Below are 19026 nucleotides of genomic sequence, written 5' to 3'. Positions count from 1 at the left end.
TTTAGAAAAGTCAAAATATTTTTGATAATTATTGAGGTTCAGGCTCTTCTGAATTTTTTAACGCCAAAAACATTAGGATCTGGCAAAAATTCTAGGACTAGTTTGCAAAAGTAGGTTTCGCATATTATGCAAATTAGCTCAAAATCTAAGTGGGCGGAGTTAAATGGTCCAAAGGGCAAAGTTGTTTGGTTGGACCCAAGGAACTAGGAAAATAATATGGCTTGTCTGGCAAAAATCTGGTTTAAGAGTTATAGACCTAAACCTGTTGACCTGCGCTATAGCACCCCCTTGTGGCCAACTGGGCTGATTCCTTGCGCCTGAGTAGCGAGACGGACTACTACCTACTGACCAAGTTTTAAGTCTCTAGGACTTACGGTTTGGGCTGTGCGTTCCGTTTCAGGGAAGAAAAAGAATAGGAAGAAAAATCTTGACAATTACAATAGGGTTCAATGCATTGCATGCTTGAACCCTAATAATATAAATCGGATAACAGTATAGAACATGCATTTTGTTGGCTGTTGGGCAAAGAAAATAATAGGGCTTGTGTGAGAGTGAAAATGAATGAGACGCTATGGGAGGAACGAGGGACGAAAAAAACACACACAGAGTGCGGGTCTGTATGGTTGTGGATTACAGCTTGGGGACCTGCCCTGAGCAAACACATGCATTTTGGTGGCTGTCAGTCAAAGGAAAGTATATGTCTTCTTTGAGGATGAAAATGAATAAGAGTCTAAGAGAGGAACGAGGGATTAAAAATGACACAAAGAGGAGTGCGGGTCAGTATGACTGGATTAGAGCTCGGGGACTACATGTACTTTGGTGGCTATCAGGAAAAAGACTTAGGGCTTTGTTGTGGGACAAAATGAATGGGACTCTATGGAAGGAACGATGGATTAAAAAAACAACAAATAGAGGAGTGCGGGTCAGTATGGCTGTGGATTACAGCTTGGGGACCTGCCCTGAGTAAGTACATGCATTTTGGTGACTGTTGGGCAAAGAAGTAATAGAGTTTGAGTGGTGGCGAAAATGAATGGGACTATATGGGAGGAACAAGGGATGAAAAAATGACGGCTGTGGATTAGAGCTTGGGGACCTGCCCTGAGTAAGTTCATGCATTTTGGTGGCTGTCAGTCAAAGAAAAGTGTATGCTTTGGGCGAAAATGAATGGGACTCTAAGGGAGGAACGAGGGATGAAAAAAAAAACACATTAAAGAGTGCAGGTCAGTATGACTGTGGATTCGAGCTTGAGGACCTGCCCTAAGTGAGGACATGACTATTAATAACTAATAACTATTATTATTTTAACTATATTGTTATTCGAAACGTGTTGATATCTGCAGGACGAGTTATCAGCACCTTTCGAATAATGCTATAGATATAATAATAGTTATATTAATAGTTAATAGTCATAATATAAAGTATAATAATTGATAATAAGAAGAATACAAAGAATAGTAAGTGTTGTTTATATGTTGCCAAGTGGTTGCTACTGTATCCAAGGTGGATGGTGATGTCTTGCTAGGTACTACCTTAAACTACTACCTTAATTCCACTGCAACTTTAAATTTAATGCCACCTTAGATGTAAATCACTACGTAAATTGACTGCCACCCTAAATTTACTGATATCTTAAGTATATTGCGACCTTAAATTCACTGCCACCTTAAATTCAGTGCTATCTTAAAACTACTGCCACCTTAAATTCACTGTCACCTTAAATTTACTGCCAGCTTATATTCACTGCCACCTTAAATTCAATGCTACCTTAAATCCATTATTAGGGTTCAAGCATGCAATGCATTGAACCCTATTGAAATTGTCAAGATTTTTCTTATTATTATTAGGGTTCAAGCATGCAATGCATTGAACCCTATTGGAATTGTCAAGATTTTTCTTATTAGGGTTCAAGCATGCAATGCATTGAACCCTATTGGAATTGTCAAGATTTTTCTTATTAGGGTCCAAGCACGCAAGTGCGTAGGACCCTATTGTTTTTGTTAGAGTTTTTCTTATTATTAGGGTCCAAGCACGCAAGTGCGTAGGACCCTATTGTTTTTGTTAGAGTTTTTAGGGTCCAAGCACGCAAGTGCGTAGGACCCTATTGTTTTTGTTAGAGTTTTTCTTATTATTATTATTAGGGTCCAAGCACGCAAGTGCGTAGGACCCCATTGTTTTTGTTAGAGTTTTTCTTATTATTACTATTATTAGGGTTCAAGCATGCAATGCATTGAACCCTATTGGAATTGTGAGAATTTTTCTTATTAGGGTTCAAGCATGCAATGCATTGAACCCTATTGGAATTGTGAGGATTTTTCTTATTAGGGTTCAAGCATGCAATGCATTGAACCCTATTGGAATTGTGAGAATTTTTCTTCTTATTATTATTATTATTTTTCTGCCCTGAAACGGAACGCACAGCCCAAACCGTAAGTCCTAGAGACACCAAACTTGGTCAATAGGTAGTAGTCCCTCCCGCTACTCAGGCGCAAGAAACCAGCCCTGTCGGCCACAAGGGGGCGCTACAGCGAAGGCCAACGCGTTAGGGTCTATATCTCCTAAACTAGATTTTTGCCAGACAAGCCATATTTTATTCCTGGTTCTATGGGTCCAAATAAACCTTTTGGCTATTTTAATTATTTAGCTCCGCCCACTTAGATTTTTCGCAATACTGCAAAATGTGCGAAACCTACTTTTGTGTACTAGTCCTCCAATCTTTGGCCAATCCTCATTCATTTGGTGTCAAAAAATTCAGAAGAGTCTCAAGGTCAATAATTATCAAAAACATTTCAAGTTTTCCATACAACATGGCTGTCATATGCAAATGAACCCTTCTGGATAAATTCAACATAATTCAGAATTAATTGAAAAATCTGTAACTCAAGAATCCTTCAGTCAAAAAATTTCAAACTTCACAGGCCATGTCAGTAGCCCATTCTGAGGTAGCCATTCGATTTTTGTGTGCATAAGTAATTAGGGGGCGGAGCAACAAAAACAGGGCATTTTCTCTGCCTCTGAACATCCTATCAAGCTGAAACTTTGCATCCAGCATCCTCTCGCCAGTCTACAAGTGCGACTTTAAGGACATTTGGATACATCGAAATTTGTGGTCGCCATCGGCCAATAAGCATTCAGCTGGCCATTTGACAGGCTTAACATTGACCAATCATGACGAAACTTGACTGGTGTCTATATGTAGCCAGTTTCTAACAACCAGTCGAGTTTCAAAAGATTTGACCACTGGGGGGCGCTATTTCAAAAAATTTCATATTATTACATGTTATTACAATATTATTACAATTTTCGCCTACAGTCTATTGTACTACCATGTGTCAAACAATTTTGCCAATACATGTTATTTAAAAATCTGTATCGTTTTTTGTAATAGATAAATGTTTCAAAACCCTACTTTTCGAACTAGTCTCTGGATTTTGATCCAATTTTGTCAAAGTTTGTCTAGAACAATTCTTTGGCATCTCTATGTAAATAATTATCAAAAACATTTTGACTTTTCTACTCAGGGTCATGTGGATTAATCACCAAATTCCTGCATATGTGGCATTGTTAGCTTGGTTAGCTATAACTCATCAGTCATTGATCAGATCATGTTCAAACTTTGAGTATTTATACAAATTGAGATTCTAATGGAGCACACCAAGTTTGGTCCAGATTGGCCTTTGGGGGTGCTTCAGCACTCAAAAACACTGAAAAATCAATTAAAATGCTATTACAATGTTATTACAAGGCCCACATATAAACAAATGGTGCCATGTGACTCAGTCCACTAAGATGAACAACTTTCTAATTACATGTTATGTCAAAAATTGCACTGCTTGTCTTTTATTTTGGCTTATTCATTCAAAGATTTCACTATACAAAGACTTACTATACAAAGGCTTGAGGCTTTTCTAGGCCTAATATAATAAAAGCTTGAGGCCTTTTTAGGCCTAATGGGCGAAACCAAAACCTTGAGGCCTTTTTAGGCCTAATGGCCTAAACCAGAAGCTTGAGGCCTCTGTAGGCCTAATGGGCTAAACCTGCAGAAGGGCCCATACTGCTGTTGCGTGCTTGAACCCGCTCATTGCCGCTTGCGGCTATATTTATTATTATTATTATTTTTCTGCCCTGAAACGGAATGCACAGCCCTAACCGTAAGTCCTAGAGACACCAAACTTGGTCAATAGGTAGTAGTCCCTCCCGCTGCTCAGGCGCAAGAAACCAGCCCTGTCGGCCACAAGGGGGCGCTACAGCGAAGGCCAACGCGTTAGGGTCTATATCTCCTAAACTAGATTTTTGCCAGACAAGCCATATTTTTTTCCTGGTTCTATGGGTCCAAATAAACCTTTTGGCTATTTTGATTATTTAGCTCCGCCCACTTAGATTTTTCGCAATACTGCAAAATGTGCGAAACCTACTTTTGTGTACTAGTCCTCCAATCTTTGGCCAATCCTCATTCATTTGGTGTCAAAAAATTCAGAAGAGCCTCAAGGTCAATAATTATCAAAAACATTTCAAGTTTTCCATACAACATGGCTGTCATATGCAAATGAACCCTTCTGGATAAATTCAACATAATTCAGAATTAATTGAAAAATCTGTAACTCAAGAATCCTTCAGTCAAAAAATTTCAAACTTCACAGGCCATGTCAGTAGCTCATTCTGAGGTAGCCATTCGATTTTTGTGCGCATAAGTAATTAGGGGGCGGAGCAACAAAAACAGGGCATTTTCTCTGCCTCTGAACATCCTATCAAGCTGAAACTTTGCATCCAGCATCCTCTCGCCAGTCTACAAGTGCGACTTTAAGGACATTTGGATACATCGAAATTTGTGGTCGCCATCGGCCAATAAGCATTCAGCTGGCCATTTGACAGGCTTAACATTGACCAATCATGACGAAACTTGACTGGTGTCTATATGTAGCCACTTTCTAACAACCAGTCGAGTTTCAAAAGATTTGACCACTGGAGGGCGCAATTTCAAAAATGTACATATTATTACATGTTATTACAATATTATTACAATTTCCACCTACAGCCCATTATAATACAGTGTGACAAACAATTTTGCCTATACATGTTCATTAAAAATCTGTATCGTTTTTTTGTAATCGATAAATGTTTCAAAACCCTACTTTTCGAACTAGTCTCTGGATTTTGATCCAATTTTGTCAAAGTTTGTCTAGAACAATTCTGTGGCATCTCTATGTAAATAATTATCAAAAACATTTTGACTTTCTACTCAGGGTCATGTGGATTAATCACCAAATTCCTGCATATGTGGCATTGTTAGCTTGGTTAGCTATAACTCATCAGTCATTGATCAGATCATGTTCAAACTTTGAGTATTTATACAAATTGAGATTCTAATGGAGCACACCAAGTTTGGTCCAGATTGGCCTTTGGGGGTGCTTCAGCACTCAAAAACACTGAAATATCAATAAAAATGCTATTACAATGTTATTACAAGGCCCACATATAAACAAATGGTGCCATGTGACTCAGTCCACTAAGATGAACAACTTTCTAATTACATGTTATGTCAAAAATTGCACTGCTTGTCTTTTATTTTGGATTATTCATTCAAAGATTTCACTATACAAAGACTTACTATACAAAGGCTTGAGGCTTTTCTAGGCCTAATATAATAAAAGCTTGAGGCCTTTTTAGGCCTAATGGGCGAAACCAAAACCTTGAGGCCTTTTTAGGCCTAATGGCCTAAACCAGAAGCTTGAGGCCTTTTTAGGCCTAATGGGCTAAACCTGCAGAAGGGCCCGTACTGCTGTTGCGTGCTTGAACCCGCTCATTGCCGCTCGCGGCTATATTTCTTCTTCTTATTATTCTTATTATTCTTTTTCTCGAATAAAACGAATTGCCCAGACCAAACCGTAAGTCCTAGAGACATGAAACTTGGTCAATAGGTAGTAGTCCCTCCCGCTACTCAGGTTCGCGAAATGAGCCCAATCGGCCTAAAGGTGGCGCTATTGCGCAACACAACGCATTTGGCTCTATAATTCCTTCTGCAGATTTTTGCCAGACATGACATATTTTTTTCCTGATTCGTTGGGTCCAACAAAACAACTTTGTAATTTGGACCATTAGGCTCCGCCCACTTAGATTTTGAGCTAATTTGCATAATATGCAAAAACTACTTTTGCGAACTCGTCCTACAGTTTTCATCCAATCCTCATGTTCTTGGTGTCAAAAAATTCAGCATAGCCTAAGACTCAATGATTATCCAGCACATTTTCAATTTTGTCACCAAAATGGCTGCCATATGCAAATTAATCCTTCTGGAAAAATCAAAATAATTCTTATTTAATTGAAAAATCTGTAACTCAAGAATCCTTCACCCAAAAAATTTGAAACTTGACAGGCTTATTCCTAATGAGACTCTGAGGACACCTATCCATTTTTGTGCACATTGGTCATTAGGGGGCGCTGTAAATGCTTAATGTGCCTTAATAGCTGTTTCTCAGCATCTGTACATCCGATCACGTTGAAACTTTGCAAGTATCATCTACTTTAAGTGATTCTTTAAGGACACTTTGATATATTGAAATCTATGGCCGCCATCGGCCAATAAGCTTTCAGCAGCCATTTGACAGGCTTAGCCTTGGCCAATCCTCATGATACTTGACAGCTATCTCTATCTCACCACCTTCTAACAACCTGCGAAGTTTCAAAACATTTGGCCACTGGGGGGCGCTATAACAGAAAATCAAGTATATCTTGTACAGATTGTTATTTTTGGTCAAATAACTTAGATGACCTCATGCAGTGCAGTGTTCCAAACACTTTTGTCATTTGAAGTCTATTAAAAAAGTGCTTAGTTTTTTTTCAATCGTCAAATGTTTGAAATTAGCACTTTTCGAACTAGTCCGTGGAATTTGAAGCTACCTTCTCAAATCTGGTCTAGAAATACTCTGTAGCCTCTCTAGGTAAATAATTATCCAGCACATTTTCCATTTTTTGCTAATTGTGGCTTTCCTCCATCACTAAATCATTGTAGCCATAGCTTTGCTAGCTTAAATTGCTATAACTCATCAGTCCTTGGTCCGATCATCTCAAAATTGTAAATATATTTATAAATTGAGACTCTGATGTGGCTTGCAAACTTTGATCCTGATTGGCCAATAGGTGGCGCTTTAGCACTCAAAAACACCTAAAATCTTTAAAAATGTTGTTACAACAATACTACAAAGTCTACAGATAAATAAGAGGTGTCATTTGATTCAGTTCACTGATGTTAATAACTTTCTAATTACATGTTGTGTCATAAATTGGACTCCTTCTCTGGTATTTTGAATTATTCATTTAAAGACTACAGCTTGTAATACCAAGGTCAAAAGGTCAATCTGAACAAAACTTGGTGAACATCTTTGACAAAGGTCCCTGATCAATGTTCATAACATTTGAAGACGTTTGGACCAATTTTCACCCACTTTCACTGAGGTCCTTTATGCTTGAAGGGGTCCATTGGGTCCATTGGGTCTGTTTATGTCATCCTTATCAAAGGTTTTAACATGGAGAAACAAAGTACTTTGCAAACACAACAAAGTCAGAAATGTTACCATTACTCATGTATTCCTTCAAACCTTTGTAGATCAGTAAATTGAAATATAAACGTATATTAGGTTTTAAAGCCCGTGCTCATTGTTCTTGACAAATGAAGGCCTGTTGATAAACTCTGATTTCTTTTCGGCCTCTCTGCCTCGAAGGCCCAAAGTGCGTTAGGCCTTATTAGGCCTATTAGGCTTAAAGTGCATGAGAGTTTCTTGGGCTTATGAGTGCTTGGACCCGCTCATTGCCGCTTGCGGCTATATTTATTATTCTTTTTCTTCCCTGAAACGGAACGCACAGCCCAAACCGTAAGTCCTAGAGACTTGAAACTTGGTCAATAGGTAGTAGTCCCTCCCACTACTCAGGCGCAAGGAATCAGCCCAATCGGCCACAAGGGGGCGCTATAGCGCAGGTCAACGCGTTTTGGCCTATAACTCCTAAACCAGATTTTTGCCAGCTAAGTCATATTTTTTTCCTGGTTCCTTGGGTCCAAACAAACAACTTTGCTATTTGGTTTGTCAATCTCCGCCCAGAAAATTTTTTCGCAATATTGCAAAATATGCGAAACCTACTTTTGCGAACTAGTCCTCCAATTTTTGCCCGATCCTCATCCATTTGGTGTAAAAAAATTCAGAAGAGCCTCAAGGTCAATAATTATCAAAAACATTTTAAGTTTTCCATACAACATGGCTGCCATATGCAAATGAACCCTTCTGGATAAATTCAAAATAATTCAGAATTAATTGAAAAATCTGTAACTCAAGAATCCTTCAGCCAAAAAATTTCAAACTTCACAGGCCATGCCAGTAGCCTATTCTGAGGTAGCCATTCGATTTTTGTGCGCATAAGTAATTAGGGGGCGGAGCAACAAAAACAGGGCATTTTCTCTGCCTCTGAACATCCGATCAAGCTGAAACTTTGCATCCAGCATCCTCTCGCCAGTCTACAAGTGTGCATTGAAGGACGTTTGGATACATCGAAATTTGTGGTCGCCATCGGCCAATAAGCATTCAGCAGGCCATTTGACAGGCTTATCATTGACCAATCATGACGAAACTTGACTGGTGTCTATATGTAGCCACTTTCTAACAACCAGTCGAGTTTCAAAAGATTTGACCACTGGGGGGCGCTATTTCAAAAAATTACATATTATTACATGTTATTACAATATTATTACAATTTTCACCTACAGCCTATTGTAGTACATTGGGAGAAACAATTTTGCCTATACATGTTTATTAAAAATCTGTATCGTTTTTTTGTAATAGATAAATGTTTCAAAACCCTACTTTTTCGAACTAGTCTCTGGATTTTGAACCAATCTTTTCAAAATTGGTCTAGAACAATTCTTTGGCCTCTCTATGTAAATAATTATCAAAAACATTTTGACTTTTCTACTCAGGGTCATGTGGATTAATCACCAAATTCCTGCATATGTGGCATTGTTAGCTTGGTTAGCTATAACTCAACATTCATTGGTCAGATCATGTTCAAACTTTGAGGATTTATACAAATTGAGATTCTAATGGAGTATGCCAAGTTTGGTCCAGATTGGCCTTTGGGGGTGCTTCAGCACTCAAAAACACTGAAAAATCAATTAAAATGCTATTACAATGTTATTACAAGGTCCACATATAAACAATTGGTGCCATGTGACTCAGTCCACTAAGATGAACAACTTACTAATTACATGTTATGTCAAAAATTGCACTGCTTGTCTTTTATTTTGGCTTATTCATTCAAAGATTTCACTATACGAAGACTTACTATACAAAGGCTTGAGGCCTGTTTAGGCCTAATATAATAAAAGGCTTGAGGCCTTTTTAGGCCTAATGGGCGAAACCAAAAGCTTGAGGCCTTTTTAGGCCTAATGGCCTAAACCAGAAGCTTGAGGCCTTTTTAGGCCTAATGGGCTAAACCTGCAGAAGAGCCCGTACTGCTGTTGCGTGCTTGAACCCGCTCATTGCCGCTTGCGGCTATATTTTTTGTTGTTATTGCTGTGCACCTAGGCCAACCCTGAAAAACAACACCATAGCATTATCCCCTCTCCACCAAACTTTACATTTGGCATAATGCAGTCAGGCAGGTAACTTTTTCCTGGCATTTGCCAAACTCATAATCATCCATCAGACTGCCAGATAAGGAAGCGTGATTCGTCACTCTGTAGAACATGTTTCCACTGCTCCAGAGTCCAGTGGCGGCACTCCATCTGCCACTTGGCATTGTGCTTGGTGATGTAAGGATTGCATGCAGCTGCTTGGCCATGGATATCCATGCCATTAAGCTCCCTGCACACAGTTTTTGTGCTGATGTTAATGCCAGAGGAAGTTTGGAACTCCGTAGGTACTGAGACAGCAGAAGTGTTGGCGACTTTTATGCACAATGCACCTCAGCACTCTGCAACCCCGCTCTGTAACTTTACGTGGTCTGACATTTTGTGGCTGAGTTGCAATGGCTCCTAACCGCTTCCACTATTCAACTATACCACTTACAGTTAATCATGGAATATCTAGGAGGGAAGAAATTTAGTGAACTGACATTGCAACAGTGGCATCCTATTACAGTACCACGCTTGCATTCAGTGAGCTAGAATTACCCATTCTTTCACAAATGTTTGTAAAGGCAGACTGCAAGGCTCGGTGCTATTATATACACCTGTGGCAATGGGACAGAATGAAACACTTGAGTTAATGATTACTAAAAGGTGTGTCTCAATACGATAGCATTTGTCCATATAGTGTAGCTGTAACTGTTTTTAGGTGGAAAAATCTTTCTAATGGTCAATTTTCAGTAAATAATACCAATGTGATTAACTGTGATTAACTGCGATTAATTACACACAATATTACAGAATAAAGAAATTTAAGAGAGGGAGGGAACACTTATGACCCTTCAGGTTTGGAACTTTGGCCATAAGCTATTTTCAATGCTGATTCCAGTAAAGCCCTCCCTTACCTTCTCTCCCATCGACACCCCTCCAGACGTGATGATGACATCTGCACGGCTGATGCCCTCACTCAGGGCGTTCAGCAGGTCGTCTGGGCTGCAGGGAGAAACAGGAATGAAAGGGCACGATTATGTTTATGAAGTTATTGTTCTCTACTTATACCCATTACGACTAAATACTAAAGGCTCTATGCGGCCATTTCTCTTTTAGCGGAGAGGCAGCACTATTCTCTCCACAGTATAATACTACTAGTTCAATCCTATACTAATGCTCAAATCAAGGTCTAGAATCCAGGGACTGTATTACAGAAACTTCCTATTTTTTTTAATATATGACAGGTGAAGATAAGATTTTTCACAAATTTGTACTACAGAACCAAATCTCATCTTAATTTAAGAAACCTATTTTACAGCACCTTAAATTTGGAAATCTTAACTTACACAATCAAAGTCAACAATCAACTGTCATGTCTGTTACCTAGCAAGCGGCCATACATGCACAGCTGAAACGTAAACACAATTAAAATAATCAAGTTAGTTAGCCAGACAACTAGGTACCATTACTGATTACAGTAATGAACAGGTCAAACAAAACTAAAGCATGATGAACTTGAAGTTAACAGTACTGTGACAGCGCTTTGTGCCATTTATTAAGGTGTCGCTGCTCCCCAGTTTCAGTTCCCCAAACGCGTTAGCCAACCGCACCAACATTACTCCTCCTAATAAACAGTCACACATTCAGCTATGTCTCCTTATTATTCACCATTATCTCTGTAATATTTTATTTGATGAGTTTTCATCAATATTAACACACTAAGGTAATAAGAGGGGGCGGTGGAGATCATTTTTGCAGTGTCTGGGATTTTTAAAATGCTGTTAAGAAAAAAACGCTCAGTAAGTCAAAGCACTGTTTTTAGATAAATGTAAAGTTATTATGTAACTAATTGTAACTATGATGTCTGTCACAACATAAAACAATAAAAATCAGATGGTTAAAACTGAAGTTAAGACAACTTTGGGGCTGTCAAAATTAGGACAGAATTTGTGAAATTTTGTCTAATCAAATTTAAAAACAGTTGTTCTGTAATAGCTTCTGTCCTAAATTCAGTCCTACCTGAAGTGGTCAGTGACTAAACAGATAGGATTTGAGAGTTCAGAAGGTTCTATAATACGGCCCCAGAATTCTACCTCAAGTATTACATTATCTGCACTAAAATAATAAAGTACTTAACTATCCAACCTAAAATATGAATATATGAACGATTCGACGGAATTGTTCTTTTTTTTAAGAACTTTTAAATTTTATAAGTGATATTAAAACATTTACATTTATCGTTATTTTAATTTTTCAATAAGAAAAACTTAATTTAACAAAATGTTTGTTGCTGTCCCACATTTTCATGTCACTACTGAAACAAACAGTTTTAGCCACAGGCGGAGGCTTATTTTAGCCACACCCCTGCATTTTAAAGCAGAAAGTGAGACTACATCCCAGTGTCTCATGGTCACATGCTGAACAGTTAGGTCCCATTGTTTTGAAGTCCCAAAGTCTAAAAACCTTATTACCAAAACATATTTTCTGTGGACAAGTAAACTTTTTTGGATTTTACTGAAAAATATTATGATATACACAGTCGAGTCACATTATTATGACCACATCCTACTTGACAGTGGCAGCGCAAAGCTCATGAAGGAAGTCACGTGTTGTGAGGTGGCTTGGTGGGTATAGAAGGTGTGGAAGGCACTCTCAACCGATTTGGGTATGAATCCATCCATGCAGATCACGTACACCCAATACATGCTGATTGTCTTTCCTGGGGTGGATGGGATCTTCCAGCAAGACAATATGACATTCCACATGGCTAGAAATGTCCGACATTGGTTGGAAACACATGACCAAGACTTCCAAGCACTACCCTGGCACCCTAATTCCCCAGAGTTGAACCCAATTGAGCATCTGTGGGACAACCTCGACCGTCGTGTTTGCTCTATGGATCCTCCCCCACGCACCCTCAGGCAGCTGTGGGATGCACTGAAGTCAGCATGGCTCCAGATACCTGTGACAACCTACCAGGACCTTATTGAGTCACTCCCAACCCATCTAGCTGCTGTCCATGCTGTCCATGGCGGTTACTCTGGATATTAGATGGTGGTCATAATAATGTGACTTGACTGTGTATGTGTGTACAACTGTTCAAAGCTGTGCTTGCTAGACATGTTCTGGCTAGTGTTTTTGAGCTATGTTCAAAATAAGCTTAAAACTATAGGAACAGTCACTTCCAAAAAAATTGTTAAAATTTCAGAGGCCTAATTATTGTATTGGTAGTGACTAAATGGAATGTTCAATCATTTATTTTAATAATAATAAAAAAATAAGGTATAGGGTCACACAAAGCAAAAAGATTTTAGTTTAAAGTCAAAGTCAGTCAAAAGTCCAAACCGGTTTTTCCACTCTAAAACAATTTGCAGCAGCCACAAATGAGTCCATTACTCATTGCCAAGTGTGGGCTAGAAGTGTATAGAAATCGTCAGCACTGGGGTGTGGAGCAGTGCAACTGTATTCTTGGGATTAATGGAGCTCCATCCAGTCCTTTTGGGATGATCTGGAGTGGCATTTGTGATACAAAACTAACCATCCAAAATCAGTACCTCACCTCACTAACACTCCTGTGACTGAATTAAATCTTCATGGCAATGTTCCAGCATCTAAAGTAAAGTTTCCCTAAAAGAGTAGATGCTGTAACTGCAGCAAAGGGGTAAAAAACGTCCTATTAAGACCCTTGATTCCAGATAAAATGAGTCGTTTTTTCAGACCTTTTTTACCCTTCCTGGATCGGGGCCTTGTCATGGCAGAAGGGCTTGTGTGGTCTAGGGATCTTCAGAGCTAAGTTGGCGGGAGCAATATGCTCCTGGTAGGGTCTCCCAGGGCGAACAGGTCTGGAGTGAAGACCCAGACTAACTCGATCCAAAAACCCTCCATGAAAAACGGACACAGAAGATTGTGTACCCTGCCCGGGAGAGGGTCACCGGGACCTACCCCTGGTGCCAGGCCTGGGGGTAGCGTCCCTCTGCAAGCACCTGGTGGCCAGGCAGCCCACGTAACCTGGCCGGGCTCAGCCCGAAGAGGCAACGTGGGGGGACCATGTGGGCCCACCACCCGCAAGGTCCAGCAAGGGGGAGCAGTGCAGTGCTGTACAGGCAGTGGGAGATTGCAGGGGGGCCCTTGGTGGCCTAGGCCCCTGTGGCAGAAACTGGCTCTTGGTACGTGGAATGTAACCTCACTGGGGGCGAAGGAGACGGAGCTTGTGCGGGAGGTTGAGAGGTACCAACTAGATATAGTTGGGCTCACCTCTGCCCACAGTGTCGGCTCTGGAATCAAATCCCTGGATAGGGGCTGGTCCCTCTCCTACTCAGGGGTTGCACAAGGTGAGAGGCGCCGGGTGGGTGTGGGGATACTCACGAGTCTCCGGCTGGCAGCAGTGCAGTTGGAGTTTGTCCCGGTGGACGAGAGGGTCGCCTCAATGCAAATTAAAATCGCAGAGAGGAAAACTCTGACTGTTGTGTGTGCTTATGCATCAAACAACAGGTCGGAGTATTCGGCCTTCTTGGAGCGAGTGGGCGGGGTTCTGGAAAGGGTCCCGCCTACAGACTCCACAGTCTTACTGGGAGACTTCAATGCTCATGTTGGCAATGACTGGGAGACCTGAAAAGGCGTGAGTGGGAAGAACGGCCTGCCCGATCTAAACCCGAATGGTGAATTGTGTGAATTGGGAACGACTGTTGGAGGCCCCTGTTCGGAATGATTTTAACTCCCACCTCCGGGAGAGCTTTTCTCATGTCCTGGAGTAGGTAGGGGACATAGAGTCTGAATGGACCCTGTTCAAAACCTCTATTGTGGAAGCTGCCAGGCATAGCTGTAGCCAAAAGCTTGTTGGTGCCTGTCAGGGCGGTAACCCAAGAACCCCCTGGTGGACACCGGTGGTGAAGAAAGAGGCCTTTAGGGACTGGATGGCCCGAAGGACTCCCGACTCAGCAGATAGGTACCGACAGGCAAAAAAGGTGGCAGCTGCAACGGTGGCAGAAGCAAAATCCAGGGCGTGGGAGGAGTTTGGTGATGCCATGGAAAAAGACTTTCGGTCTGCCTCAAGGAGGTTCTGGACAACGGTCCGGCGACTCAGGAGTGGTCGGGGTGGCTGCGCCCAAGCTGTATTCAGCAGGGGTGGAGAAACTCTGACTTCAAATGAGGATATTGTCGGTCAGTGGAAAGAGTACTTTGAGGAACTCCTTAATCCGGGAGACATGCCACCCTCACGGGAGTCAGGGCCAGAGGCCTCTGGCGTGTCAAGCTCCATTTCCCTGGTGGAGGTCACTGAGGTAGTTGGAAAGCTCTTCAGTGGCAAGGCACTGGGGGTGGATGAGATTCGTCCGGAGATGCTTAAGGCTCTGGATATTGTGGGGCTGTCGTGGCTGACACGCCTCTGCAATATTGCATGGACCTCAGGAACAGAACCCTGGCAGACCGGGGTGGTGGTCCTTATTTATAAGAAAGGGGACCGGAGGGTGTGTGCCAACTATCAGGGTATCACACTGCTCAGTCTCCCTGGGAAAATCTATGCCAAGGTGCTGGAAAGGAGACTTCGACTGATAGTTGAACCTCAGATTGAGGAGGAACAATGTAGATTCCGTCCTGGCCGTGGAACAATGGACCAGCTTTTCACCCTCTCACGGATTGTTGAGGGGGCATGGGAGTTTGCCAACCCAGTCTACATGTGTTTTGTGGATTCGGAGGAGGCTTAGGACCATGTTCCCTGAGATATCTTGTGGGAGGTCCTCCGGGAGTATGGGGTGCTGGGGTTACTACTCCAGGCCATTCAATCTCTGTACGCCTGGAGTGAGAGCTGTGTTCGTATACTCAGCATTAAGTTGGACTCTTTCAGTGTTAGCGTTGGACTCTGCCAGGGTTGTGCCCTCTCTCCACTCCTGTTCATGATATTCATGGACAGGGTGTCAAGGCGTAGCCGGGGTCAGGAGGGCATTATGTGTGGAGGCCGGAGGGTGGCGTCTCTGCTATTTGCAGATGATGATGTTCTTTTTGCTGGATCACATGGATGCCTCCAGCGCGCACTGGAACGGTTTGCAGCTGAGTGTGAAGCGGTCGGTATGTGGATCAGCACCTCCAAGTCTGAGTCCATGGTCTTAGCCCGGAAAAGGATGGCATGCCCACTCCAGGTAAGGGGAAAGGACTTGCCCCAGGTGGAGGAGTTTAAGTATCTCGGGATCTTGTTCACGAGCGATGGGAAGAGGGATTGTGAGATCGACCGCAGGCTGGCAAAGGCGGCAGCAGTAGTGCGGTTGCTGTACCGGACTGTAGTGGTGAAGAGGGAGCTGAGCCATAAGGCAAAGCTCTCTGTTTACCGATCGGTCTACATCCTGACCCTCACCTATGGTCATGAGCTGTGGGTAATGACCGAAAGAATGAGATTGCGAATACAAGCGGCGGAAATGAGCTTTCTTCGCAGGGTGGCGGGCTACACTCTATTTGATAGGGTGAGGAGCTCAGCCATCCGGGAGGAGCTCAGAGGAGAGCCGTTACTCCTCCTCATTGAGAGGAGCCAGCTGAGGTTGTTCGGGCATCTGATCCGGATGCCCCCTGGATGCCTCCCGGTGGGGGTGTACCAGGCATGGCCTACTGGAACAAGACCCCGGGGTCGTCCTAGGACCCGCTGGAGGGATTATACCTGCAAGTTGGCCTGGGAGTGGCCTGGGGTCCCTGGGAATGAGCTGGAGGAAGTTGCAGGGGACGGGGTCATCTGGGATTCTCTGCTCTCCCTATATGGACTAAGCGGTTAACGATGATGATGATGATGATGATGAGTCGTTTTTTAGACTTGTAATGCATATGCAATAATAATATAGATTAATTATGTAACAAGGTGTTTGAGAAATACAAAAAAAAGTGGGAAAAAATAAGACGCATATATTTAAAATTTAAAACTGAAAAAATTAGTGAAAAAAGATGCAAATTATCGCATAAAAGGTTTTTACACTTGGACAAAGAGGAAAAGTTTATCGCTAAAATAGATTTTTCAAGTTAACAATGACATAACGGGAACTAAAGTCATGTGTTAGCACTACATTCCTCTCAGAACTGTTTGCTGCATTGATGGTCCCAGGGGTTGGTGGGTGACGGCGAATTAGGACAGTGACTTCAGCCTTCTTTTAAAATGGGCCACTGCCTGTTCCATCGGGTGTCTCTGAACAGGTTATAGCTATGCATAGTTGACAGAGGTCTGTCAGAACTGCTCTAGTGAGAGCTAATAATAGTTTGAATCCACCATGTTTTTTGTTCCTTTGTCTCTTCCCTAGCCCTGCCTTACCATTAGTATTTTTCACCTGCATGTAGTTTGTTTCCCCCATTTCCTGGACATTTCTTGTCTGTATTTAGTGTTTTCATACAACAGTTTGTCTTTTTTTCTGTAAGTAGTTGTGTCTTTACTTACTCCACTGTACTTACTTACTTGCCCAGTTAGCTCTTCATTTTAGTTTTGTTTCCTGTTGTGTGTTTTTGTTTATCTTTCTTTCATTGGGTAATGGATAATTGTATGCTCATAGTATCTGCCTGCTCTGTTGTAAATGAGGACGTAAATAAATCTTCAAATGCATTTCATCACCCCCTCCCTCCTTTGTCACAATAATAAAATAGAGGCTTTAGGTCTTACTGTGGCAGATGTGAAACTATACTGGCTTTTATGTTTCTGGCTCATCTGTGATTGTAAATAATATTGTAATAAATATGGGCATAGCTCAGAGTATGTACTTGTCTCCGACGATGCCAAGATTAATAGTAGGATAACCGTGCTCCTGGATGGTGGCCAGTAATGTAGATCGGTTACTGTCCCTGATCTTCCCTGGGTGGAGGTCGTCTTCAGGGTTCAATAACTATACACACAGACATAGACACAAGTATAGTGAGACATACAAAAGGTTGTATGTGTGCGTGTCATATCGAAAAAAAAGAAAAATAGTGTCAGTATAGTTATAGTGCAGCATCTACTTACTTCATTGCCAGTGGACATGACTGCAACGACAGGGAACTTATGCACTTCCACCTCTGTGACACCCACAGTGGCCAGCAGGCCAATTTCTGATGGACCCATGTGTGTTCCTTTTGCCAGCACACATTCCCCACGCTTTATATCATGACCTATTGGCCTTGCAAAATTACATGAAAGTTGAACAGGAAATGAGTTGAATGAGGTAAAGACAGAGAATATTACATTTAAAACTAAAGTAGGTTAGTAGACTGGGTAAAAAAAAATTAATTGAAAATAGATGCAATGAGAAAGTCACAGTTGCACTGACCTTATGTCCTGGCCTGGACGTGCCTGTACCAGAATCCGGACCTCCAATTCTTCTGTGCCCTAAAACACACAGCCCTGTAAGTGAATGTTTGTACCTGTGTGTAACAGAAGTCTCTGAAATGACAAGCGAGTTTCAGAGTAAGCATGCGCACAGAATTCAGATCACTAACAACTTATTATTAACTTATTATTAATAGTTTTATTAGATTAACAATAAAAAAGCAAGTGATGCACAAAGCAGTCCTTTTCATATATTTGCTTGCTCTAAATGCTTAAGCAAAAAGGGGAGGAGAGGAGGGAGGGGAAGGAAGAAAAAAGGTTGTCTGTGGTTACAACACTCAAATGAGTGTATTTAAAGGTGTAGTGTCCTTCGCGACCTGTCAACAAATGCATTTTCTCTTACTCTAAGCTGGTACGTCTTTTTTTCTAGTATACAAATGTATCTTACAATTTCCACCCATTGTTCTATAGAAGGAGGTTCAATATACCATTTCTACAGAAGAGGTTCTGATCATTTATATCCCCAAGGTACATACCATTCTTTGAGAACTGTATAGTCCAAAATGTCTTTAACCGCATCATACATTTTCAAAAAAAAAAAAACCAACAATTTCTGCATTTACAAAAGATGTGTGTATGATTGGCCTTCTTAATCCCACACATCCTCCAACATGGCTGTTGATGGCCTGTATGTTTACTCCGTATTTCAGGTGTTGTGAAATAGCAGGTCAAATTTCCCATCCAAATTCTTTCCATGTCCTTGAATTAGTTGTCGTGTGTTGTGTTAGTCCACTCTTCCCTTGTAATGCAATCTTGTTTTGGAGCTAAAATCTAGTGGCAGGGCAGACCAGTTCGCAATGTCTCTTTTAATCCGGAAATGGATATGGCTGAAATTTCTTGATTTCATGAGAGGGAGAATAATTAAAGGCCAAGATCTGTCTTTTGTTAACATTCACTTTATAACCTGAGCTTTTGCCATATATGTTCAAGATATTCATCGAGCATGGGAAACCTGTATTAGGACTGGCCAAATTAACTACGACATTATCTGTGAATAAATTTAAATATGCTTGTCCTTTTATAGTAATTTTTTCTCAATTCTTTACTTTGACATACTGCTTGTGCTAAAGGTTCAATAAATATGAAAAAAAGAGGAGATAAA

At 41.3% G+C, this 19026-nt stretch overlaps 1 protein-coding gene across 5 annotated transcripts in view; it reads right to left on the bottom strand.

Moving 5' to 3' along the window:
* Window positions 1-19026, bottom strand: part of LOC118823270 (gephyrin) — a 222694-nt gene that overhangs the window by 31921 nt on the left and 171747 nt on the right. For all 5 annotated transcript variants that reach the window (XR_005008518.1, XM_036592743.1, XM_036592744.1 and 2 more), the window contains 4 exons: window positions 17866-17924; window positions 17562-17715; window positions 17321-17442; window positions 10513-10600 (listed from right to left, as the gene is read on the bottom strand). Coding sequence is in view for 4 of the 5 variants with exons in the window: in XM_036592743.1 (XP_036448636.1) it covers window positions 10513-10600; window positions 17321-17442; window positions 17562-17715; window positions 17866-17924 (423 nt within the window). In the remaining variant the exon portion in view is untranslated. The remainder of the gene's footprint in view (window positions 1-10512; window positions 10601-17320; window positions 17443-17561; window positions 17716-17865; window positions 17925-19026) is intronic.

This window comes from Colossoma macropomum, unplaced genomic scaffold, assembly GCF_904425465.1.
Source record: "Colossoma macropomum unplaced genomic scaffold, Colossoma_macropomum, whole genome shotgun sequence".
Lineage (NCBI taxonomy): Eukaryota > Metazoa > Chordata > Actinopteri > Characiformes > Serrasalmidae > Colossoma > Colossoma macropomum.
The sequence above is the reverse complement of the archived record's forward strand: the minus strand, read 5'-3'. Positions and strand labels throughout refer to the sequence as shown.